General features: G+C 44.0%; 1 protein-coding gene across 2 annotated transcripts in view; it reads left to right on the plus strand.

Moving 5' to 3' along the window:
* LOC311134941 (protein phosphatase 1 regulatory subunit 12C-like) overlaps positions 1-27,987 on the plus strand; it is a 57,696-nt gene that overhangs the window by 7,178 nt on the left and 22,531 nt on the right. Inside the window, exons 3-12 of one of the 2 annotated variants that reach the window (XM_084168709.1) lie at positions 5,562-5,718; positions 6,821-6,965; positions 9,150-9,224; positions 17,289-17,374; positions 19,078-19,349; positions 19,579-19,712; positions 19,959-20,204; positions 20,575-20,645; positions 21,327-21,413; positions 25,539-25,646. In XM_084168709.1, the coding sequence (XP_084024835.1) occupies positions 5,562-5,718; positions 6,821-6,965; positions 9,150-9,224; positions 17,289-17,374; positions 19,078-19,349; positions 19,579-19,712; positions 19,959-20,204; positions 20,575-20,645; positions 21,327-21,413; positions 25,539-25,646 (1,381 nt within the window). The remainder of the gene's footprint in view (positions 1-5,561; positions 5,719-6,820; positions 6,966-9,149; positions 9,225-17,288; positions 17,375-19,077; positions 19,350-19,578; positions 19,713-19,958; positions 20,205-20,574; positions 20,646-21,326; positions 21,414-25,538; positions 25,647-27,987) is intronic. The other variant, XM_084168710.1, reaches the window with a different exon arrangement.

Genomic DNA, 27,987 nt, shown 5'->3' on the forward strand with positions numbered 1-27,987 from the left:
ATGCCGTCTGGGTGTTCTATAATACTAGAAGCAGGGTAACTAGGGATTGTTATGTAGTCTGGGTGTTCTATAATACTAGAAGCAGGGTAACTAGGGATTGTTATGCCATCTGGGTGTTCTATAATACTAGAAGCAGGGTAACTAGGGATTGTTATGCCGTCTGGGTGTTCTATAATACTAGAAGCAGGGTAACTAGGGATTGTTATGCCGTCTGGGTGTTCTATAATACTAGAAGCAGGGTAACTAGGGATTGTTATGCCGTCTGGGTGTTCTATAATACTAGAAGCAGGGTAACTAGGGATTGTTATGTCGTCTGGGTGTTCTATAATACTAGAAGCAGGGTAACTAGGGATTGTTATGTAGTCTGGGTGTTCTATAATACTAGAAGCAGGGTAACTAGGGATTGTTATGCTGTCTGGGTGTTCTATAATACTAGAAGCAGGGTAACTAGGGATTGTTATGCTGTCTGGGTGTTCTATAATACTAGAAGCAGGGTAACTAGGGATTGTTATGTAGTCTGGGTGTTCTATAATACTAGAAGCAGGGTAACTAGGGATTGTTATGTAGTCTGGGTGTTCTATAATACTAGAAGCAGGGTAACTAGGGATTGTTATGCCGTCTGGGTGTTCTATAATACTAGAAGCAGGGTAACTAGGGATTGTTATGCCGTCTGGGTGTTCTATAATACTAGAAGCAGGGTAACTAGGGATTGTTATGTAGTCTGGGTGTTCTATAATACTAGAAGCAGGGTAACTAGTGATTGTTATGTAGTCTGGGTGTTCTATAATACTAGAAGCAGGGTAACTAGGGATTGTTATGCCGTCTGGGTGTTCTATAATACTAGAAGCAGGGTAACTAGGGATTGTTATGTAGTCTGGGTGTTCTATAATACTAGAAGCAGGGTAACTAGGGATTGTTATGTAGTCTGGGTGTTCTATAATACTAGAAGCAGGGTAACTAGGGATTGTTATGCCGTCTGGGTGTTCTATAATACTAGAAGCAGGGTAACTAGGGATTGTTATGCCGTCTGGGTGTTCTATAATACTAGAAGCAGGGTAACTAGGGATTGTTATGTAGTCTGGGTGTTCTATAATACTAGAAGCAGGGTAACTAGGGATTGTTATGCCATCTGGGTGTTCTATAATACTAGAAGCAGGGTAACTAGGGATTGTTATGCCGTCTGGGTGTTCTATAATACTAGAAGCAGGGTAACTAGGGATTGTTATGCCGTCTGGGTGTTCTATAATACTAGAAGCAGGGTAACTAGGGATTGTTATGCCGTCTGGGTGTTCTATAATACTAGAAGCAGGGTAACTAGGGATTGTTATGTCGTCTGGGTGTTCTATAATACTAGAAGCAGGGTAACTAGGGATTGTTATGTAGTCTGGGTGTTCTATAATACTAGAAGCAGGGTAACTAGGGATTGTTATGCTGTCTGGGTGTTCTATAATACTAGAAGCAGGGTAACTAGGGATTGTTATGCTGTCTGGGTGTTCTATAATACTAGAAGCAGGGTAACTAGGGATTGTTATGCTGTCTGGGTGTTCTATAATACTAGAAGCAGGGTAACTAGGGATTGTTATGCTGTCTGGGTGTTCTATAATACTAGAAGCAGGGTAACTAGGGATTGTTATGCCGTCTGGGTGTTCTATAATACTAGAAGCAGGGTAACTAGGGATTGTTATGTAGTCTGGGTGTTCTATAATACTAGAAGCAGGGTAACTAGGGATTGTTATGTAGTCTGGGTGTTCTATAATACTAGAAGCAGGGTAACTAGGGATTGTTATGTAGTCTGGGTGTTCTATAATACTAGAAGCAGGGTAACTAGGGATTGTTATGCCGTCTGGGTGTTCTATAATACTAGAAGCAGGGTAACTAGGGATTGTTATGTAGTCTGGGTGTTCTATAATACTAGAAGCAGGGTAACTAGGGATTGTTATGTAGTCTGGGTGTTCTATAATACTAGAAGCAGGGTAACTAGGGATTGTTATGTAGTCTGGGTGTTCTATAATACTAGAAGCAGGGTAACTAGGGATTGTTATGTAGTCTGGGTGTTCTATAATACTAGAAGCAGGGTAACTAGGGATTGTTATGCCGTCTGGGTGTTCTATAATACTAGAAGCAGGGTAACTAGGGATTGTTATGTAGTCTGGGTGTTCTATAATACTAGAAGCAGGGTAACTAGGGATTGTTATGTAGTCTGGGTGTTCTATAATACTAGAAGCAGGGTAACTAGGGATTGTTATGTAGTCTGGGTGTTCTATAATACTAGAAGCAGGGTAACTAGGGATTGTTATGCCGTCTGGGTGTTCTATAATACTAGAAGCAGGGTAACTAGGGATTGTTATGTAGTCTGGGTGTTCTATAATACTAGAAGCAGGGTAACTAGGGATTGTTATGCCGTCTGGGTGTTCTATAGTATGGCTGCTGGACTGATGAAAACGTCTAGTGATGAGGTAGGACCTAACCCTAACCATACACATGATTGCTCCAACACAGGTATTTTTATCAGGCTAATTAGTACAACACAGGTATTTTTATCAGGCTAATTAGTACAACGTTTTTATCCAAGACTGGATCTTCGTCACTCAGGTGACATTTGTCTAGGTACTGTTATGTCCCCATATGAACACCTTAACAGTCCCATATTAAAACACACATTTTCTGTGTTCCTGATCTTCTCCAGGCGTTTGTGATATCCAGGTTATGGTAACCATAGGTAGCCATAGTATGACCATACTATTATTAACACCATCCTCTGAAAAGCACAGCATGCGTTTTCTCTGTATAGCCACATTAACACCGTCCTCTGAAAAGCACAGCATGCGTTTTCTCTGTATAGCCACATTAACACCGTCCTCTGAAAAGCACAGCATGCGTTTTCTCTGTATAGCCACATTAACACCGTCCTCTGAAAAGCACAGCATGCGTTTTCTCTGTATAGCCACATTAACACCGTCCTCTGAAAAGCACAGCATGCGTTTTCTCTGTATAGCCACATTAACACCGTCCTCTGAAAAGCACAGCATGCGTTTTCTCTGTATAGCCACATTAACACCGTCCTCTGAAAAGCACTGCATGCGTTTTCTCTGTATAGCCACATTAACACCGTCCTCTGAAAAGCACAGCATGCGTTTTCTCTGTTCATCATGACACAACAACACCGTCCATTGAATCCCATGTCCTTGTGATGTTGTGACATAACAAAATGTAATTAGCTCTGCCTGCTGCCACAATAGTTTATTTCATATACGAAGTCATGCTTAGAATGGCCACTCCCTTTAGTCTTGAAACAAGGAAATATGTAATTGCGCCAAGTTGTCAGTAATTACAATCAAAGCAAAATATTAATTAATGGATTAGTATTAGTTTTGCAAGATGACAGGTTTTGATTAGTCATCATTGAAATGCATTAGTATCTGATAGGAACATCTATTAAATAAGGCAGACTCACCCACAGAGAATACACAGAACAATGTTTACCCTCTCTTAATTTAGCCTTTTTAAATCTCTCGTGTGTCTGTCTGTCTGTCTCTGTCTGTCTGTGTAGCTCAATGCGAGCCGTTTCTGAGATACTGGATCCGGCACGCCGAGCACCGACGATCAATACTACGCTCAAAGTTGCTTATGTCGCTCGTTTTGCCCATTCTAATGTTCAATGGAACAGTAACTGAATGCCTCGATGCCCGTCTGCCTGTTTTATATAACAAGCCACAGCTACTTGACTCACTGTCTGTAGGAGCAAACCATTTTCGTGAACGGGGTGGTGTGCCTAATAAACTGTCCGGTGAGTCTATATACCGCTGTGGAAAAAATTAAGAGACCACTGCACATTTTTCTTAAATCAGCATCTCTACATGTTTGACAGCCATTCCATTCCAGTGTCTGTTGAATTCCAACACAGGCACACCTCATTCTACTGAATTAGGTACTGATTAGGTGATCACCTGAACCAAATCTTATTTAACGAGGAAAAGTATAAAAACCACTGCTGTGGTCATCACTATCCTCTTGCAATAGGACCAGCTGGATGGCAAAAACAGTGCTAAAAGTACCTCAAAAGTAATATTAATAAAAAAATAACTATTGACCATGCCAAAAGAGTTGAAAAGGAATGTTTTGAGTGAGGAAAAGAAGGGTTCAATTCTGGCTTTACTGGCAGAGGGATACAGTGAGCGTCAGGTTGCTTCCATATTAAACTGTCAAAGATGGCGGTTCATAAGAACAACGTCAAGCAGCAGACATTGGGGACATCAAAGCTACAGACCGGCAGAGGGCAAAAACGACTCTACTGACCGGGATGACCGCCAACTCATTCGAATGTCACTCAACAACCGTAGGATGACATCAAGTGACCTACAAAAAGAATGGCAAACGGCAGCTGGGGTGAAGTGCACGGCGAGGACGGTTCGAAACAGGCTCGTTGGGGCAGGGCTGAAGTCGTGCAAAGCTAGAAAAAAGCCCTTCATCAATGAGAAGCAAAGAAGAGCCAGGCTGAGGTTTGCAAAAGACCATAAGGATTGGACCGTAGAGGACTGGAGGAAGGTCATCTTCTCTGATGAGTCCAATTTTCAGCTTTGCCCAACACCTGGTCGTCTAATGGTTAGACAGAGACCTGGAGAGGCGACAAGCCACAGTGTCTCGCACCCACTGTGAAATTTGGTGGAGGATCGGTGATGATCTGGGGGTGCTTCAGCAATGCTGTAATCGGGCAGATTTGAATCAAGCCACGTACAAGGTTGTCCTGGAAGAAAACTTGCTTCCTTTTGCGCTGACATTGTTCCCCAACTCTGAGGATTGGTTTTTCCAGCAGGACAATGCGCCATGCCACACAGCCAGGTCAATCAAGGTGTGGATGGAGGACCACCAGATCAAGACCCTGTCATGGCCAGCCCAATCTCCAAACCTGAACCCCATTGAAAACTTCTGGAATGTGGAAGATGGATGGTCACAAGTCATCAAACAAAGCCGAGCTGCTTGAATTTTTGCGCCAGGAGTGGCATAAAGTCACCCAACATCAATGTGAAAGACTGATGGAGAGCATGCCAAGACGCATGAAAGCTGTGATTAATAATCAGGGTTATTCCACCAAATATTGATTTATGAACTCTTCCTAAGTCAAAACATTACTATTGTGTTGTTTAAAAATGAACATGAACTTATTTTCTTTGCATTATTCGAGGTCTGACAACACTGCATATCTTTTTTGTTATTTTGACCAGTTGTCATTTTCTGCAAATAAATGCTCTAAATAACAATCTTTTTATTTGGAATTTGGGAGAAATGTTGTCAGTAGTTTATAGAATAAAACAAAAATGTTATTTTTACCCAAAAACATACCTATAAATAGTAAAACCAGAGAAACTGATAATTTTGCAGTGGTCTCTTAATATTTTCCGCAGCTGTATATGTGTGTGTAAAGGACGTCACAATGTTCCTTAACAAGTACCACTTCCTCCTCTCTACTTGAGATGCTATTCGGCAAGTAGAGACACTTTAGACTGAGGAGTGAGGTTCACAGATCCCCGTCTGCTACATGTGTCCCTCTTTCTCTCTCTTAGGGGTTGACGTGGACATGGCACGGCGGGAAGAGGAGCGGGTGATGCTGGCGGACGCCAACGCGGTGCTGGCAGGAAGTGGCGCCCTGACACCTCACCCTAACACCAAGGCCACAGCGCTGCACGTGGCCGCTGCCAAGGGCTACATAGAAGTCATGAAGTGAGTGGGTCAGGTGCTAGTCAGTGGGTCAGGTGCTAGTCAGTGGGTCAGGTGCCAGTCAGTGGGTCAGGTGCTAGTCAGTGGGTCAGGTGCCAGTCAGTGGGTCAGGTGCCAGTCAGTGGGTCAGGTGAGTCAGTGGGTTAGGTGCTAGTCAGGTGTTAGTTAGTAGGTCAGGTGTTAGTCAGTGGGTCAGGTGTTAGTTAGTAGGTCAGGTGTTAGTCAGTGGGTCAGGTGATAGTCAGTGGGTCAGGTGTTAGTCAGTGGGTCAGGTGCTAGTCAGTGGGTCAGGTGCTAGTCAGGTGTTAGTTAGTAGGTCAGGTGTTAGTCAGTGGGTCAGGTGCCAGTCAGGGGGTCAGGTGCTAGTCGGTGGGTCAGGTGCCAGTCAGTGGGTCAGGTGCCAGTCAGTGGGTCAGGTGCCAGTCAGTGGGTCAGGTGCCAGTCAGTGGGTCAGGTGCCAGTCAGTGGGTCAGGTGCCAGTCAGTGGGTCAGGTGCCAGTGAGTGGGTCAGGTGTTAGTTAGTAGGTCAGGTGTTAGTTAGTAGGTCAGGTGCTAGTCAGTGGGTCAGGTGTTAGTCAGTGGGTCAGGTGCTAGTCAGTGGGTCAGGTGCCAGTGAGTGGGTCAGGTGCCAGTCAGTGGGTCAGGTGCTAGTCAGTGGGTCAGGTGCCAGTCAGTGGGTCAGGTGCCAGTCAGTGGGTCAGGTGATAGTCAGTAGGTCAGGTGCTAGTCAGTGGGTAGAGGGCAGGAAGGTTCTACACACAGATATGTTATACACACACATGCAAGTACACACAGACCAATGGACACAATGGACACACACACACACACTTTCACATTGACTCGAACACACACACCCTGACTGCTTCAGTGTCTTCAGTGTCTATTTATTGTGGATATTAATCAGGACCTGAGGCTCATTCAGCCAGACACAATGCTTTGGTGTGCTCATTTAGAACTAAAATACAACTAACATGTAGAATGAGGAATCATATTGGCTCTATTCTGCAGCGTTCCATTGTTAGTCATACACCATTCACCCCTCCTCACCTTTGACCTTATCTCAAACTCCTCCTCTTTCTGGCCTCTCTCCCTCTTCATCTCTCAGGGTCCTGCTCCAGTGTGGTCTGGATTTAGACAGTAGAGATGTGGATGGCTGGACGGCCCTGCATGCTGCGGCTCACTGGGGGCAGGAGGAGGTGTGCTCTCTGCTGGCTGACAACATGTGTGACATGGCTGCTCTCAACAACGTGGTGAGTGGGAGAAGGTACACGCATACACTGAGTGGACAAAACATTAAGAACACCTTCCTAATATTGCCTTGCAATATTTAACAACTGACATCAATAAGGGATCATAGCTTTCACCTGGATTCACCTGGTCAGTCTGTCATGGAAAGAGAAGGTGTTCCTAATGTTTTGTACACTCTGTGTATACACACATTTTAGTCATTTTAGTCATTTAGCAGACGCTCTTATCCAGAGCGACTTACAGTAGAGAGTTCATAAATTGTCATACTTTTTTCGTACTGGTCCCCCGTGGGAATCGAACCCACAACCCTGGGGTTGCAAGCGCCATGCTCTACCAACTGAGAGACACAGACACACAGACAGACACACACACACACACACACAGAGCAATTACGCTGAGTAGCACCCTGGCTCTCAAAAATGCAATGTAACCTCTACTACATACTGACTCAGTATTGGTACACAGGGGTTGGAAATGGAAGCATCCCAAATGGCACCCTATTCCCTACATAGTGCACTACTTTCGACTACAGCCCTGGTCTAAAGTAGTGTATTATCTAGGGAATAGGGTACCATTTTGGACGCTCCTAATGTAAATGATGTGTGTCCTTGTTCCAGGGACCCCCCCCCCCCCCCCCCCCCCCCACCCACACCCCCCCCCACACGTAGCAGCAGCAGCATTGATGCTCTACATTAAACCATGTGTTCCAGGGACCCCCCCACACACGTAGCAGCAGCAGCATTGATGCTCTACATTAAACCATGTGTTCCAGGGACCCCCCCACACACGTAGCAGCAGCAGCATTGATGCTCTACATTAAACCATGTGTTCCAGGGACCCCCCCACACACGTAGCAGCAGCAGCATTGATGCTCTACATTAAACCATGTGTTCCAGGGACCCCCCCCCCCCCCCACACGTAGCGGCAGCAGCATTGATGCTCTACATTAAACCATGTGTTCCCACGTAGCAGCAGCAGCATTGATGCTCTACATTAAACCATGTGTTCCCACGTAGCAGCAGCAGCATTGATGCTCTACATTAAACCATGTGTTCCCACGTAGCGGCAGCAGCATTGATGCTCTACATTAAACCATGTGTTCCCACGTAGCGGCAGCAGCATTGATGCTCTACATTAAACCATGTGTTCCCACGTAGCGGCAGCAGCATTGATGCTCTACATTAAACCATGTGTTCCCACGTAGCAGCAGCAGCATTGATGCTCTACATTAAACCATGTGTTCCCACGTAGCAGCAGCAGCATTGATGCTCTACATTAAACCATGTGTTCCCACGTAGCAGCAGCAGCATTGATGCTCTACATTAAACCATGTGTTCCCACGTAGCAGCAGCAGCATTGATGCTCTACATTAAACCATGTGTTCCCACGTAGCGGCAGCAGCATTGATGCTCTACATTAAACCATGTGTTCCCACGTAGCAGCAGCAGCATTGATGCTTTACATTAAACCATGTGTTCCCACGTAGCAGCAGCAGCATTGATGCTCTACATTAAACCATGTGTTCCCACGTAGCGGCAGCAGCATTGATGCTCTACATTAAACCATGTGTTCCCACGTAGCGGCAGCAGCATTGATGCTCTACATTAAACCATGTGTTCCCACGTAGCGGCAGCAGCATTGATGCTCTACATTAAACCATGTGTTCCCACGTAGCGGCAGCAGCATTGATGCTCTACATTAAACCATGTGTTCCCACGTAGCGGCAGCAGCATTGCTGCTCTACATTAAACCATGTGTTCCCACGTAGCAGCAGCAGCATTGATGCTCTACATTAAACCATGTGTTCCCACGTAGCAGCAGCAGCATTGATGCTCTACATTAAACCATGTGTTCCCACGTAGCAGCAGCAGCATTGATGCTCTACATTAAACCATGTGTTCCCACGTAGCAGCAGCAGCATTGCTGCTCTACATTAAACCATGTGTTCCCACGTAGCAGCAGCAGCATTGATGCTCTACATTAAACCATGTGTTCCCACGTAGCGGCAGCAGCATTGATGCTCTACATTAAACCATGTGTTCCCACGTAGCGGCAGCAGCATTGATGCTCTACATTAAACCATGTGTTCCCACGTAGCGGCAGCAGCATTGATGCTCTACATTAAACCATGTGTTCCCACGTAGCAGCAGCAGCATTGATGCTCTACATTAAACCATGTGTTCCAGGGACAAACGCCTCTGGAGGTAGCAGATGACGCCCTAGTGGACACTTTGGAGGAGCTGACAAAGAAACAGAACGCCGTGAGTATCTATCTCCATCCCAAACGCCACCCTATTCCCTATGTAGTGCACATATGGTCCCTGGTCAAAAGCAGTGCACTACGTAAGGAATAGGGTGCCGTTTGGGCTACAGTGGCTTGTGAAAGTATTCACCCCCCTTGACGTCTTTACCCCCACTTGGCATCTTTACCCCCCCTTGGCATCTTTACCCCCCCTTGGCATCTTTACCCCCCTTGGCATCTTTACCCCCCCTTGGCATCTTTACCCCCCCTTGACATCTTTACCCCCCCTTGGCATCTTTACCCCCCCTTGGCATCTTTACCCCCCCTTGGCATCTTTACCCCCCCTTGGCATCTTTACCCCCCTTGGCATCTTTAACCCCTTGGCATCTTTACCCCCCCTTGACATCTTTACCCCCCCTTGACATCTTTACCCCCCCTTGACATCTTTACCCCCCTTGGCATCTTTACTATTTTGTTGCCTTACAACCTGTAATTCAAATGGATTTTGGGGGGGGTTTGTATCATTTGATTTACACAACATGCCTACCACTTTGAAGATGCAAAATAATTTTTGGGGTGAAACAAACCAGAAATAAGACAAAAAAAAACAGAAAACTTGAGCGTGCATAACTATTCACCCCCCCAAAGTCAATACTTTGTAGAGCCACCTATTGCAGCAATTACAGCTGCAAGTCTCTTGGGGTATGTCTCTATAAGCTTGGCACATCTAGCCATTGGGATTTTTGCCCATTCTTCAAGGCAAAACTGCTCCATCTCCTTCAAGTTGGATGGGTTCAATATTTAAATGTTTCCCCTTAAACCACTCAAGTGTTGCTTTAGCAGTATGCTTAGGGTCATTGTCCTGCTGGAAGGTGAACCTCTGTCCCAGTCTCAAATCTCTGGAAGACTGAAACAGGTTTCCCTCAAGAATTTCCCTGTATTTAGCGCCATCCATCATTCCTTCAATTCTGACCAGTTTCCCAGTCCCTGTCGATGAAAAACATCCCCACAGCATGATGCTGCCACCACCATGCTTCACTGTGGGGATGGTGTTCTCGGGGTGATGAGAGGTGTTGGGTTTGCGCCAGACATAGCGTTATCCTTGATGGCCAAAAAGCTCAATTTTAGTCTCATCTGACCAGAGCACCTTCTTCCATATGTTTGGGGAGCCTCCCACATGGCTTTTGGCGAACACCAAACGTGTTTGCTTATTTTTTTCTTTAAGCAATGGCTTTTTTCTGGCCACTCTTCCGTAAAGCCAAGCTCTGTGGAGTGTACGGCTTAAAGTGGTCCTATGGACAGATACTCCAATCTCCGCTGTGGAGCTTTGCAGCTCCTTCAGGGTTATCTTTGGTCTCTTTGTTGCCTCTCTGATTAATGCCCTCCTTGCCTGGTCCGTGGGTTTTGGTGGGCGGCCCTCTCTTGCCAGGTTTGTTGTGGTGCCATATTCTTTCCATTTTTTAATAATGGATTTAATGGTGCTCCATGGGATGTTCAAAGTTTCTGATATTTTTTTATAACCCAACCCTGATCTGTACTTCTCCACAACTTTGTCCCTGACCTGTTTGGAGAGCTCCTTGGTCTTCATGGTGCCGCTTGCTTGGTGGTGCCCCTTGCTTAGTGGTGTTGCAGACTCTGGGGCTTTCAGAACAGGTGTATATATACTGAGATCATGTGACAGATCATGTGACACTTAGATTGCACACAGGTGGACTTTATTTAACTAATTATGTGACTTCTGAAGGTAATTGTTTGCACCAGATCTTATTTAGGGGCTTCGTAGCAAAGGGGGTGAATACATATGCACGCACCACTTTTCCGTTATTCATTTTATATATTTTTTTCGTTTCACTTAACCAATTAAGACTATTTTGTGTATGTCCATTACATTAAATCCAAATAAAAATCTATCTAAATTACAAGTTGTAAAGCAACAAAATAGGAAAAACGCCAAGGGGGATGAATACTTTTGCAAGGCACTGTATCTCTGACCTAATATAGCATTAGTGCATCTCTCTCTCCTCTCTCTCTCTCTCTCTCTCTCTCCTCTCTCCTCTCTCTTCTCTCCTCTCTCTCTCTCTCTCTCTCTCTCTCTCTCTCTCTCTCTCTCTCTCTCTCTCTCTCTCTCCTCTCCTCTCTCTTCTCTCTTCTCTCTCTCTCTCTCTCTCTCTCTCTCTCAGCGTGGTTGAATTCTTTCCCTGTTTATGTGTCTCTATCCACTATCCAAACAATGTGTTGACTACGTTGGACCTTAACTGTGTCTTCCTTGGTCTGTCTACTGCTGTGTTCTGTGGTTCACTATCAGGGACTACAGATACCTATATAATATATATCAGGGACTACAGATACCTATATAATATATATCAGGGACTACAGATACCTATATAATATATATCAGGGACTACAGATACCTATATAATATCTATCAGGGACTACAGATACCAATATAATATATATCAGGGACTACAGATACCTATATAATATCTATCGGGGACTACAGATACCTATATAATATATATCAGGGACTACAGATACCTATATAATATATATCAGGGACTACAGATACCTATATAATATATATCAGGGACTACAGATACCTATATAATATATATCAGGGACTACAGATACCTATATAATATATATCAGGGACTACAGATACCAATATAATATATATCAGGGACTACAGATACCAATATAATATATATCAGGGACTACAGATACCTATATAATATATATCAGGGACTACAGATACCTATATAATATATATCAGGGACTACAGATACCTATATAATATATATCAGGGACTACAGATACCAATATAATATATATCAGGGACTACAGATACCTATATAATATATATCAGGGACTACAGATACCAATATAATATATATCAGGGACTACAGATACCTATATAATATCTATCAGGGACTACAGATACCTATATAATATCTATCAGGGACTACAGATACCAATATAATATCTATCAGGGACTACAGATACCAATATAATATATATCAGGGACTACAGATACCTATATAATATATATCAGGGACTACAGATACCTATATAATATCTATCAGGGACTACAGATACCTATATAATATATATCAGGGACTACAGATACCTATATAATATCTATCAGGGACTACAGATACCTATATTATATCTATCAGGGACTACAGATACCTATATAATATCTATCAGGGACTACAGATACCTATATAATATCTATCAGGGACTACAGATACCTATATAATATATATCAGGGACTACAGATACCTATATAATATCTATCAGGGACTACAGATACCTATATAATATCTATCAGGGACTACAGATACCTATATAATATATATCAGGGACTACAGATACCTATATAATATCTATCAGGGACTACAGATACCTATATAATATCTATCAGGGACTACAGATACCTATATAATATATATCAGGGACTACAGATACCTATATAATATATATCAGGGACTACAGATACCAATATAATATATATCAGGGACTACAGATACCTATATAATATATATCAGGGACTACAGATACCAATATAATATATATCAGGGACTACAGATACCAATATAATATATATCAGGGACTACAGATACCTATATAATATATATCAGGGACTACAGATACCTATATAATATATATCAGGGACTACAGATACCTATATAATATATATCAGGGACTACAGATACCAATATAATATATATCAGGGACTACAGATACCTATATAATATATATCAGGGACTACAGATACCAATATAATATATATCAGGGACTACAGATACCTATATAATATCTATCAGGGACTACAGATACCTATATAATATCTATCAGGGACTACAGATACCAATATAATATCTATCAGGGACTACAGATACCAATATAATATCTATCAGGGACTACAGATACCTATATAATATATATCAGGGACTACAGATACCTATATAATATCTATCAGGGACTACAGATACCTATATAATATATATCAGGGACTACAGATACCTATATAATATCTATCAGGGACTACAGATACCTATATAATATATATCAGGGACTACAGATACCTATATAATATCTATCAGGGACTACAGATACCTATATAATATATATCAGGGACTACAGATACCTATATAATATCTATCAGGGACTACAGATACCTATATAATATCTATCAGGGACTACAGATACCTATATAATATATATCAGGGACTACAGATACCTATATAATATATATCAGGGACTACAGATACCTATATAATATATATCAGGGACTACAGATACCTATATAATATATATCAGGGACTACAGATACCTATATAATATATATCAGGGACTACAGATACCTATATAATATATATCAGGGACTACAGATACCTATATAATATCTATCAGGGACTACAGATACCTATATAATATATATCAGGGACTACAGATACCAATATAATATATATCAGGGACTACAGATACCTATATAATATATATCAGGGACTACAGATACCTATATAATATCTATCAGGGACTACAGATACCTATATAATATATATCAGGGACTACAGATACCTATATAATATCTATCAGGGACTACAGATACCTATATAATATCTATCAGGGACTACAGATACCTATATAATATCTATCAGGGACTACAGATACCAATATAATATATATCAGGGACTACAGATACCTATATAATATCTATCAGGGACTACAGATACCTATATAATATCTATCAGGGACTACAGATACCTATATAATATCTATCAGGGACTACAGATACCTATATAATATATATCAGGGACTACAGATACCTATATAATATCTATCAGGGACTACAGATACCTATATCATATATATCAGGGACTACATATACCTATATAATATATATCAGGGACTACAGATACCTATATCATATATATCAGGGACTACATATACCTATATAATATCTATCAGGGACTACAGATACCTATATAATATCTATCAGGGACTACAGATACCTATATAATATATATCAGGGACTACAGATACCTATATCATATATATCAGGGACTACAGATACCTATATAATATCTATCAGGGACTACAGATACCTATATAATATATATCAGGGACTACAGATACCTATATAATATATATCAGGGACTACAGATACCTATATAATATCTATCAGGGACTACAGATACCTATATAATATCTATCAGGGACTACAGATACCTATATCATATATATCAGGGACTACAGATACCTATATAATATCTATCAGGGACTACAGATACCTATATCATATATATCAGGGACTACAGATACCTATATAATATCTATCAGGGACTACAGATACCTATATCATATATATCAGGGACTACATATACCTATATAATATCTATCAGGGACTACAGATACCTATATAATATCTATCAGGGACTACAGATACCTATATAATATATATCAGGGACTACAGATACCTATATAATATCTATCAGGGACTACAGATACCAATATAATATATATCAGGGACTACAGATACCAATATAATATCTATCAGGGACTACAGATACCTATATAATATCTATCGGGGACTACAGATACCTATATAATATCTATCGGGGACTACAGATACCTATATAATATCTATCAGGGACTACAGATACCTATATAATATATATCAGGGACTACAGATACCTATATAATATCTATCAGGGACTACAGATACCTATATAATATCTATCAGGGACTACAGATACCTATATAATATCTATCAGGGACTACAGATACCTATATAATATATATCAGGGAATACAGATACCTATAAAATAAATATCAGGGACTACAGATACCTATATAATATCTATCAGGGACTACAGATACCTATATAATATATATCAGGGACTACAGATACCTATATAATATATATCAGGGACTACAGATACCTATATAATATCTATCAGGGACTACAGATACCTATATAATATCTATCAGGGACTACAGATACCTATATAATATCTATCAGGGACTACAGATACCTATATAATATATATCAGGGACTACAGATACCTATATAATATATATCAGGGACTACAGATACCTATATAATATCTATCAGGGACTACAGATACCTATATAATATATATCAGGGACTACAGATACCAATATAATATATATCAGGGACTACAGATACCTATATAATATATATCAGGGACTACAGATACCTATATAATATATATCAGGGACTACAGATACCTATATAATATCTATCAGGGACTACAGATACCTATATAATATCTATCAGGGACTACAGATACCTATATAATATATATCAGGGACTACAGATACCTATATCATATATATCAGGGACTACAGATACCTATATAATATCTATCAGGGACTACAGATACCTACAGTTGAAGTCGGAAGTTTACATACACCTTAGCCAAAGACATTTCAACTCAGTCTTTCACAATTCCTGACATTTAATCCTAGTAAAAATTCCCTGTCTTAGTTCAGTTAGGATCACCACTTTATTTTAAGAATGTGAAATGTCAGAATAATAGTAGAAATAAGCTTTTATTTCTTTCATCACATTCCCAGTGGGTCAGAAGTTTACATGCACTCAATTAGTATTTGGTAGCATTACCTTTAAATTGTTTAACTTGGGTCAAATGTTTCGGGTAGCCTTCCACAAGCTTCCCACAATAAGTTGGGTGAATTTTGGCCCATTCCTCCTGACAGAGCTGGTGTAACTGAGTCAGGTTTGTAGGCCTCCTTGCTCGCACACACTTTTTCAGTTCTGCCCACAAATGTTCTATAGGATTGAGGTCAGGTCTTTGTGATGGCCACTCCAATACCTTGACTTTGTTGTCCTTAAGCCATTTTGCCACAACTTTGGAAGTATGCTTGGGGTCATTGTCCATTTGGAAGACCCATTTGCGACCAAGCTTTAACTTCCTGACTGATGTCTTGAGATGTTGCTTCAATATATCCACATAATTTTCCTTCCTCATGATGCCATCTATTTTGTGAAGTGCACCAGTCCCTCCTGCAGCAAAGCACCCCCACAGCATGATGCTGCTACCCCCGTGCTTCACGGTTGGGATGGTGTTTTTCAGCTTGCCCCATTTTTCCTCCAAACATAACGATGGTCATTATGGCCAAACAGTTCTATTTTTGTTTCATCAGACCAGAGGACATTTCTCCAAAAAGTACGATCTTTGTCCCTATGTGCTGTTGCAAACCGTAGTCTGGCTTTTTTATGGCAGTTTTGGAGCAGTGGCTTCTTCCTTGCTGAGCGGCCTTTCAGGTTTTGTCGATATAGGACTCGTTTTACTGTGGATATAGATACTTTTGTACCTGTTTCCTCCAGCATCTTCACAAGGTCCTTTGCTGTTGTTCTGGGATTGATTTGCACTTTTCGCACCAAAGTACGTTAATCTCTAGGAGACAGAAAGCGTCTCCTTCCTGAGCGGTTTGACGGCTGCGTGGTCCCATGGTGTTTATACTTGCATACTATTATTTGTACAGATGAACGTGGTACCTTCAGGCGTTTTGAAATTGCTCCCAAGGACGAACCAGATTTCTTTTCTGAGGTCTTGGCTGATTTCTTTTGATTTTCCCATGATGTCAAGCAAAGAGGCACTGAGTTTGAAGGTAGGCCTTGAAATACATCCACAGGTACACCTCCAATTGACTCAAATGATGTCAATTAGCCTATCAGAAGCTTCTAAAGCCATGATGTCATTTTCTGGAATTTTCCAAGCTGTTTAAAGGCACAGTCAACTTAGTGTATGTAAACTTCTAACCCACTGGAATTGTGATACAGTGAATTATAAGTGAAATAATCTGTCTGTAAACAATTGTTGGAAAAATTACTTGTGTCATGCACAAAGTAGATGTCCTAACCGACTTGCCAAAACTATAGTTTGTTAACAAGGAATTTGTGGAGTGGTTGAAAAACTAGTTTTAATGACTCCAACCTAAGTGTATGTAAACTTCAGACTTCAACTGTATGTGTATGTCTTCCTGTATATTTACTCTGTATATCTCTGTTAAATATCTCTCTCTCTTTCTGTAGTTGCGTACTGAGAAAGCCAAGCTGTCCCAGCCTCCTGTCATCGAGACCAGCCCTCCTATCAATATGGCTCCGGTTCGACCACGCAGGTCAGTGCCCCAGCATGTCTGTTGCCCATCTGTTACCCACCTAGGAATCACTGATGCAGAACCACAGACGTAGCTTAGTGTGTTACTTATATGAGCATTGACACACCTCTCTACCAAGAGAATCAGACACCGTCTGTTACCCAGCTGACACTCCTCTCTACCAGGAGAATCAGACACCGTCTGTTACCCAGCTGACACTCCTCTCTACCAGGAGAATCAGACACCGTCTGTTACCCAGCTGACACTCCTCTCTACCAGGAGAATCAGACACCGTCTGTTACCCAGCTGACACAGAAACACAGTCACAGTGTATTTTGTCAGAGCTCCATTCCCATATTTATCTATTTAACCTTTATTTAGCCAGACGGGTCAGTTATGAACAAATGATTATTTACAGTGACGGCCTGGTCGTCCAATAGTATGCATGTAGGTATGATGCCACCAGGGCCAGCAGCCAACACAATGTTTGGATTGGCTGTGTGTGATTGGCTGTGTGTGTGATTGGCTGTGTGTGGGATTGGCTGTGTGTGGGATTGGCTGTGTGTGGGATTGGCTGTGTGTGTGATTGGCTGTGATTGGCTGTGTGTGATTGGCTGTGTGTGGGATTGGCTGTGTGTGTGATTGGCTGTGTGTGTGATTGGCTGTGTGTGGGATTGGCTGTGATTGGCTGTGTGTGGGATTGGCTGTGTGTGTGATTGGCTGTGTGTGGGATTGTCTGTGTGTGAGATTGGCTGTGATTGGCTGTGTGTGGGATTGGCTGTGTGTGTGATTGGCTGTGTGTGATTGGCTGTGTGGGATTGGCTGTGTGTGTGATTGGCTGTGTGGGATTGGCTGTGTGGGATTGGCTGTGTGTGTGATTGGCTGTGTGTGATTGGCTGGGATTGGCTGTGTGTGTGATTGGCTGTGTGTGATTGGCTGTGTGGGATTGGCTGTGTGTGTGATTGGCTGTGTGTGGGATTGGCTGTGTGTGGGATTGGCTGTGTGTGTGATTGGCTGTGTGTGTGATTGGCTGTGATTGGCTGTGTGGGATTGGCTGTGTGTGGGATTGGCTGTGTGTGTGATTGGCTGTGTGTGTGATTGGCTGTGTGTGTGATTGGCTGTGTGTGTGATTGGCTGTGATTGGCTGTGTGTGGGATTGGCTGTGTGTGAGATTGGCTGTGTGTGTGATTGGCTGTGTGTGTGATTGGCTGTGTGTGATTGGCTGTGTGTGTGATTGGCTGTGTGTGTGATTGGCTGTGTGTGTGATTGGCTGTGTGTGTGATTGGCTGTGATTGGCTGTGTGTGGGATTGGCTGTGTGTGAGATTGGCTGTGATTGGCTGTGTGTGTGATTGGCTGTGTGTGGGATTGGCTGTGTGTGGGATTGGCTGTGTGTGTGATTGGCTGTGTGTGTGATTGGCTGTGTGATGATAGCCCCTGTGATGTACATTTGGAAAGATCCATTATAGAAGTATCTGTCTGAAAATACATATTTTATAGATTGTTGCACATCCATTACGTTCACACACATAGACACACAACAACAACAAATAAAGCTGTCAATCAGTCTCCCCCAGGATCCATTTACTGTCCACATCCTGGTGGTGTTTGTTTTTGTTTGTACACACACACACGGTTTGGCTACGCCCTTAGTGATCACCCTCACTGATTGGCTCCTCCATGCCTACCTGTCAACCTCTCCCCACCCCCTGCCCCTCCCCTGCAGGACCTCAATCTCTCGTATGAGCAGCCGGGAGAAGATCTGCCTCCACGAGAGAGAGAAGCACCCTCCCCCTGCCCTGACCAGTAGCCCTGCCGAGGAGGAGGAGGAAGAGGGGGGGGGACCCAGCCGGGGACAGACCCAGCCGGGGGGGCAGGGGACCCAGGGGACCCAGGGGGGACAGGGGGGACAGGGGACCCAGGGGGGACAGGCCCAGGTCTGCAGCAGCTCCAGTTCAGAGGAAGAGGAGGACGAGTCTGAGAGCGATGCAGAATCAGGTGAGAGACTGAGAGATGATGACGTTTCATGAACCAGGGTCCCTGGTGTCAATTCCATTTCAGTCTAGTCAATTCATGAAGTCACATTTTAGTTTACTGAATTGAAATGGAATGGACCTAAAACCCTGTCATGACTCATGCCTAAAAGACAGCAACCCAATGTGGACTTGTTCTGTTGTACAGAATGATGTCATTAACTGGCTGATGGTTGTTGTTGTTGTTGTTGCAGAGAAAGCCAAAAACCGAGAGATCATCAACAACTTGAACAACAAACGCAACAGCTCCTCCCCCCACGCTACCTCCACGGCAACCAGCACGGCAACCAGCACGGCAACCAGCACATCAGGAAACACCGTTAAAAAGGTACGACACGGTTTCTATTGGTGTTTGAACATCAGAATGCTGCTTAGGGTAGCTGGGACTTTGTAGCTCCTCGTGAAGGCCGAAAAAATACAAATAAACTCAGATGAACAACCTGTGCACTCTACTATTGACTTTTTAAGTGATTTGGTAAATTGCCTTTATTACCTCTGTTGGAAGGTCATTAATCTGATTTGATCGGTGGTGAGATTATTCATTTGAATGGTAAATCTCTCTCTCCTTCTGCAGCAGGACCCAGGGAAGCCCCCAGCCCCTAGCTCGGCCCCTGGCGCAGCCCCTGGCGCGGCCCCTGGCGCGGCCCCTGGCTCCTGGAGGACCTCTCTTCGTAAGGCAGGCAGCTCCGTGACCCTGGGGCCTTCAGGTGCCACCGACCCAAGCCAGGAGTCCACCCGCGGGGCGACTGAGTCTGGCCTGGGTATGACCCGCTCTGCCTCCAGCCCACGCCTCAGCTCCGACACCACCACAGACACCAAGGTATTGGAACCAGCACACGTTGGTCGTAGGAACACACCTTTAAAAGGGACCGTAGCGTTACAGGAGCGTCACAGGCTGAGAATTATTCTAACACTTTGTGACAACTGTTGATCTAAACATTGCTTACAAATACGGTTCCTTGATTCCGCACATCTTCTCAAAACAACCTCCAATCTATTTAGAGAAGTAGGCAAGGAGAGAGGACCCAAGGAATCAAGGAAATACAGCTACATCTTAGACTGGACCAACTACATCAACACCTCCAATACACTACTGTACTCTTAGACTGGACCAACTAGTTAGTAGTGATATGTTTGAAGCTATTCAAAGCTAGGGATTGATAGATCATCAAACCTCCTTCTACTTTCAGGAACCCAGGACTGCCAGAGTGAACCCCACTCCAACGAGACGTCTCTTCAATATCCCAGACAGCAGTAGCAGGTGGGTTTGCATGAAGCTTGCCTTGCATGATGAACTCATGTACCACAGTATGGAATGACAGGGAAAGGCTGCTCATCAGCTCTACTCTGTGTGTGTGTGTGTGTGTGTGTGTGTGTGTGTGTGTGTGTGTGTGTGTGTGTGTGTGTGTGAGCATGCGTTAGTGTGAGAGACTGAGCATGTGTGAAAATAGCTGAACAGGTTTTGAGCTTCACTGCATCACCCCCCCCCCCCCCCCCCATCTCTCTCCCCCCTCCCTATCGCTCTCTCCCTATCGCTCTCTCCCTCTCAATCTCTCCCCCTCCCTATCTCCCTTGCCCCCTCTCTTTCTCTCTCTCCCTCTCCCTTGCCCCCCTCTCCCCCTCCCTCTCTTCCTTGCCCCCTCTCTTTCTCTCTCTCCCCCTCTCTCTCTCTCTCTCTCTCTCTCTCTCTCTCCCTCTCTATCTCTCCCTCTCTTCCTTGCCCCCTCTCTTTCTCTCTCTCCCCCTCTCTCTCTCTCTCTCTCTCTCTCTCACTCTCTCTCTCTCTCTCTCTCTTTCTCTTTTTCTCTCCCTTGCCCCCCCTCTCCCCCTCCCTCTCTTCCTTGCCCCCCCTCTCCCCATCCCTCTCTTCCTTTCCCCCTCTCTCTCTCTCTCTCTCTCTCTCTCTCTCTCTCTCTCCCCCTCCTGTCTCTTTCTCTCTCAGCTGGCTGAGCCGTAGCTCCTCTTACACCCGCCGCCTCAATAGCACAGGATGTGATCTCAGTAGCTCCACCCCCTCCTTGCCTCGCAGGTATGTCCTACAGCCCTGGCTCCATCCATTGGTGTCTTTGCTTTTTTGGGGGCTTCTGGTTGAAGTGTGAATTTCCCACTCTGTGGTGTGTGTGTGCATGTTCAGTATTACTGCTGGATGTCTCTGAATATTGTTTTATGTTCATTCAGCCTTTCTTTAACCAGGTTCAGACATGAAACGCCACGTGTTGGTTGAAGCATTTATTAGAAAATATTAAAATACATGCAATACGTTAGTCTTGGCGGTAGGCTCTGGTCTCTCACTACCAGAGCATGCATCACGTTGAGATAATAATCATTCCAGGCAGAGAGCAAGGTATGCTGTACCAACCCCCTGCAGGAAGGAAACACAGAACCTAACAGGACGGTGGGAAAGGAGAAAACAGACATGCATGTTACAGCAATAGCATGTCACCAAGAACACCAGGACATAGCCAAGAACACCAGGACATAGCCAAGAACACCAGGACATAGCCAAGAACACCAGGACGTAGCCAAGAACACCAGGACATAGCCAAGAACACCAGGACATAGCCAAGAACACCAGGACGTAGCCAAGAACACCAGGACGTAGCCAAGAACACCAGGACATAGCCAAGAACACCAGGACATAGCCAAGAACACCAGGACATAGCCAAGAACACCAGGACGTAGCCAAGAACACCAGGACGTAGCCAAGAACACCAGGACGTAGCCAAGAACACCAGGACATAGCCAAGAACACCAGGACATAGCCAAGAACACCAGGACGTAGCCAAGAACACAAGGACGTAGCCAAGAACACCAGGACGTAGCCAAGAACACCAGGACGTAGCCAAGAACACCAGGGCATAGCCAAGAACACCAGGACATAGCCAAGAACACCAGGACATAGCCAAGGACACCAGGACATAGTCAAGAACACCAGGACATAGTCATCAGAGAAGTGTGTGCAGAACCGGTGGACTAAATAGACGGTCATATTAACGTAAAGTGACGATTTAATTGGTGCAGCTGATGCAGCACTGGGGTTTCCTGTCTGATGAAGTGTCCCATTGAGGTCTTAGTCTGGCATCCAAACTGATTTAACAGTGAAACATGGCGGCTAAAAAAGACTTATTTCACAATGGAGCTCTAGCCATACGCTATTTATGTGGCTGTTGTAGAAAATATGCTGAAGGGAATATGTTGTAGAAAATATGCTGAAGGGAATATGTTGTAGAAAATATGCTGAAGGGAATATGTTGTAGAAAATATGCTGAAGGGAATATGTTGTAGAAAATATGCTGTAGGGAATATGTTGTAGAAAATATGCTGTAGGGAATATGTTGTAGAAAATATGCTGTAGGGATATGTTGAAAATATGCTGAAGGGAATATGCTGTAGGGGATATGCTGTAGGGAATATGCTGTAGGGGAATATGCTGTAGGGAATATGCTGTAGGGAATATGCTGTAGGGAATATGCTGTAGGGGAATATGCTGTAGGGAATATGCTGTAGGGGAATATGCTGAAGGGAATATGCTGTAGGGAATATGCTGTAGGGGAATATGCTGTAGGGGAATATGCTGAAGGGAATATGCTGTAGGGAATATGCTGTAGGGGATATGCTGTAGGGGAATATGCTGTAGGGAATATGCTGTAGGGAATATGCTGTAGGGGATATGCTGTAGGGGATATGCTGTAGGGGAATATGCTGTAGGGAATATGCTGTAGGGAATATGCTGTAGGGAATATGATGTAGGGGAATATGCTGAAGGGAATATGCTGAAGGGAATATGCTGAAGGGAATATGCTGAAGGGAATATGCTGAAGGGAATATGCTGTAGGGAATATGCTGTAGGGAATATGCTGTAGGGAATATGCTGTAGGGAATATGCTGAAGGGAATATGCTGTAGGGAATATGCTGAAGGGAATATGCTGTAGGGGAATATGCTGAAGGGAATATGCTGTAGGGGAATATGCTGTAGGGAATATGCTGTAGGGAATATGCTGTAGGGGAATATGCTGAAGGGAATATGCTGAAGGGAATATGCTGAAGGGAATATGCTGAAGGGAATATGCTGTAGAAAATATGCTGTAGGGATATGTTGAAAATATGCTGAAGGGAATATGTTGTAGAAAATATGCTGTAGGGAATATGTTGTAGAAAATATGCTGTAGGGAATATGCTGTAGGGAATATGTTGTAGAAAATATGCTGTAGGGAATATGTTGTAGAAAATATGCTGTAGGGAATATGTTGTAGAAAATATGCTGTAGGAAATATTCTGAAGGGAATATGCTGTAGGGAATATGCTGTAGGGAATATGCTGTAGGGAATCTGCTGTAGGGAATATGCTGAAGGGAATATGCTGAAGGGAATATGCTGTAGGGGAATATGCTGAAGGGAATATGCTGTAGGGAATATGCTGTAGGGAATATGCTGTAGGGAATATGCTGTAGGGAATATGCTGTAGGGGAATATGCTGAAGGGAATATGCTGAAGGGAATATGCTGTAGAAAATATGCTGTAGGGATATGTTGAAAATATGCTGAAGGGAATATGTTGTAGAAAATATGCTGTAGGGAATATGTTGTAGGGAATATGCTGTAGAAAATATGCTGAAGGGAATATGCTGAAGGGAATATGCTGAAGGGAATATGCTGAAGGGAATATGCTGTAGGGGAATATGCTGAAGGGAATATGGCTATCGGAATATGGATCTCGCTATCACGGTTGACAACTCCGCTGTGTCCTCCTCCCAGAGTGCGAAGAGCCTAGGCGTGACCCTGGACAACACCCTGTCGTTCTCCGCCAACATCAAGGCGGTGACCCGATCCTGCAGGTTCATGCTCTACAACATTCGGAGAGTACGACCCTGCCTTACACAGGAAGCGGCACAGGTCCTAATCCAGGCACTTGTCATCTCCCGTCTGGACTATTGCAACTCGCTGTTGGCTGGCCTCCCTGCCTGTGCCATTAAACCCCTACAACTCATCCAGAATGCCGCAGCCCGTCTGGTGTTCAATCTTCCCAAGTTCTCTCACGTCACCCCCCTCCTCCGCACACTCCACTGGCTTCCAGTTGAAGCTCGCATCCGCTACAAGACCATGGTGCTTGCCTATGGAGCAGTGAGGGGAACGGCACCTCTGTACCTTCAGGCTCTGATCAGTCCCTACACCCAAACGAGGGCATTGCGTTCATCCACCTCTGGCCTGCTGGCTCCCCTTCCTCTGCGGAAGCATAGTTCCCGCTCAGCCCAGGCAAAACTGTTCGCTGCTCTGGCACCCCAATGGTGGAACAAGCTCCCTCACGACGCCAGGACAGCGGAGTCACTCACCACCTTCCGGAGACATTTGAAACCCCACCTCTTTAAGGAATACCTGGGATAGGATAAAGTAATCCTTCTAACCCCCCCCCCCCCCCCCCAAATTGTAAAGTGGTTATCCCACTGGCTATAGGGTAAACGCACCAATTTGTGAGTCGCTCTGGCTAAGAGCGTCTGCTAAATGACGTTAATGTGCCCTTGAGCAAGGCACTTAACCCTAATTGCTCCTGTAAGTCGCTCTGGATAAGAGTGTCTGCTAAATGACTAAAATGTAAATGTAAAATGAATATGCTGAAGGGAATATGCTGAAGGGAATATGCTGAAGGGAATATGCTGAAGGGAATATGCTGAAGGGAATATGCTGTAGGGGAATATGCTGTAGGGGAATATGCTGTAGGGGAATATGCTGTAGGGGAATATGCTGTAGGGGAATATGCTGTAGGGGAATATGCTGTAGGGGAATATGCTGTAGGGGAATATGCTGTAGGGGAATATGCTGTAGGGGAATATGCTGTAGGGAATATGCTGTAGGGGAATATGCTGTAGGGAATATGCTGTAGGGAATATGCTGTAGGGAATATGCTGAAGGGAATATGCTGTAGGGAATATGCTGAAGGGAATATGCTGAAGGGAATATGCTGTAGGGGAATATGCTGAAGGGAATATGCTGAAGGGAATATGCTGAAGGGAATATGCTGAAGGGAATATGCTGAAGGGAATATGCTGTAGGGAATATGCTGTAGGGAATATGCTGAAGGGAATATGCTGAAGGGAATATGCTGAAGGGAATATGCTGTATTTATTATTGTCAAGAAGTCTGTCTGTCTGTATTCTCAGCTCATCCTATGGACGCAGACTGGATGACCCCACGGTGACCTCTACAACAGGAACTGGAAGTAGCTGCTCTGCTGGACTCAGTCGTCTCAACATCCTAGTGGCCCAGAGGTGGGTGATTTGGCTCTTTCTCAATTGTCTCACGTGTTTTTGATTGCATTGATCTGAGAGAACTGACTGAGAGGTGAACACTAAGCCTGATGACCAGCTATGTACAGAGCCTTCTGAAAGTATTCACACCCCTTGACTTTTTCCACCTTTTGTTGTGTTAGAGCCTGAACATAAATAACAGAGTGCAAAGAAGGAAGTCTGTACAGAATAAAAAATATTCCAAAACATATATCCTGTTTGCAATAAGGGACTAAAGTAATACTGTAAAACAATTGGCTAATAAAATGCTTTTTTTGTCCTGAAGACAAAGCGTTATGTTTGGGGCAAACCCAACACATCACTGATTACCACTCTTCATATTTTCAAGCATGGTGGTGGCTGCATCATGTTATGGGTATGCTTGTCATCGGCAAGGACTAAGGAGTTTTTTAGGATAAAAAGAAAACGGAATAGAGCGAAGCACAGGCAAAATCCTAGAGGAGAACTTGGTTCAGTCTGCTTTCCAACAGACACTGGGAGACAAATTCACCTTTCATCTAGATACACTATATGTAGAAAAGTATGTGGACATCCCTTCAAATTAGTGGTTTAATGGCGCCGGAGAAGATGGCTGCCGTTTTACGGGCTCCCAACCAAATGTGCAATTTTGTTCGTTTTTTTTGCGTTGTTTGTAACTTATTTTTGTACTTATTGTGTACATAATGTTGCTGCTACCGTCTCTTATGACCGAAAAGAGCTTCTGGACATCAGAACAGCGATTACTCACCTCGAACTGGACGAAGAGTTTTTCTTTAACGAGTCCGACGCAAAGGATATACTGCTTTCTCGGGAACGGGCCCAAATCCCCGTCATTTGCGTGAAGAAAAGACGGAGAAAAAGGGGGCGGAGGTCGGAGGTCGGGCTGCCTTCTGGGAATTCATAGGCCAGTGAGTAAACCTCCACTACCGTTCTATTGGTGCCTTGTCAGAATTTGCAGACGAGTAGGTAAACCACCACTACCCTCGGTATTATTGGCCAACGTGCAATCATTGGAAAACAAACTGGACGACCTACGATTAAGACTATCCTACCAACGGGACATTGAAAACAATAACATCTTATGTTTCACCGAGACGTGGCTGAACGACGACACGGATAATATAGAGCTGGCTGGGTTTTCCATCGCTTCGTCAGGACAGAGAAGCTACGTCTGGTAAGACGAGGGGTGGGGGTGTGTGTCTATTTGTCAATAACAGCTGGTGCGCGATGTCTAATATTAAGGAAGTCTCAAGGTATTGCTCGACTGAGGTAGAGTACCTCATGATAAGCTGTAGACCCACTATTTACCAAGAGAGTTCTCATCTATAGTATTCGTAGCTGTCTATTTACCACCACAAACCGATGCTGGCACTAAGACCGCACTCAACGAGCTGTATAAGGCCATAAGCAAACAGGAAAACGCTCATCCAGAGGCAGCGCTCCTAGTGGCCGGGGACTTTAATGCAGGCAAACTTAAATCCGTTCTACCTAATTTCTACCAGCATGTCACATGTGCAACCAGAGGAAAAAAAACTAGACCACCTTTACTCCACACACAGAGACGCATACAAAGCTCTCCCTCACCCTCCATTTGGCAAATCTGACCATAACTCTATCCTCCTGATTCCTGCTTACAAGCAAAAACTAAAGCAGGAAGTACCAGTGACTCGCTCAATACAGAAGTGGTCAGATGACACGGATGCTACGCTACAGGACTGTTTTGCTAGCACAGACTGGAATATGTTCCGGGATTCATCCAATGGCGTTGAGGAGTATACCACCTCAGTCATCTGCTTCATCAATAAGTGCATCGACGACGTCGGCCCCACAGTGACCGTATGTACATATCCCAACCAGAAGCCATGGATTACAGGCAACATCCGCATCGAGCTAAAGTCTAGAGCTGCCGCTTTCAAGGAGCGGGACACTAATACGTACGCTTATAAGATATCCTGCTACGCCCTCAGACGAACTATCAAACAGGCAACGCCTCAATACAGGATTAAGGTTGAATCCTACTACACCGGCTCTGACGCTCGTCAGATGTGGTAGGACTTGAAAACTATTACGGACTACAAAGGGAAACCCAGCCGCGAGCTGCCCAGCTCACTTCGAGGCAAGCAACACTGAAGCATGCATGAAAGCACCAGCTGTTCCGGACGACTGTGTGATAACGCTCTCGGTAGCCGATGTGAGCAAGACCTTTAAACAGGTCAACATTCACAAAGCTGCGGGGCCAGATGGATTACCAGGACGTGTACTCAAAGCATGCACGGACCAACTGGCAAGTGTCTTCACTGACATTTTCAACCTTTCCCTGACG

Source organism: Coregonus lavaretus, assembly GCF_964263955.1.
Source record: "Coregonus lavaretus genome assembly, chromosome: 9".
Lineage (NCBI taxonomy): Eukaryota > Metazoa > Chordata > Actinopteri > Salmoniformes > Salmonidae > Coregonus > Coregonus lavaretus.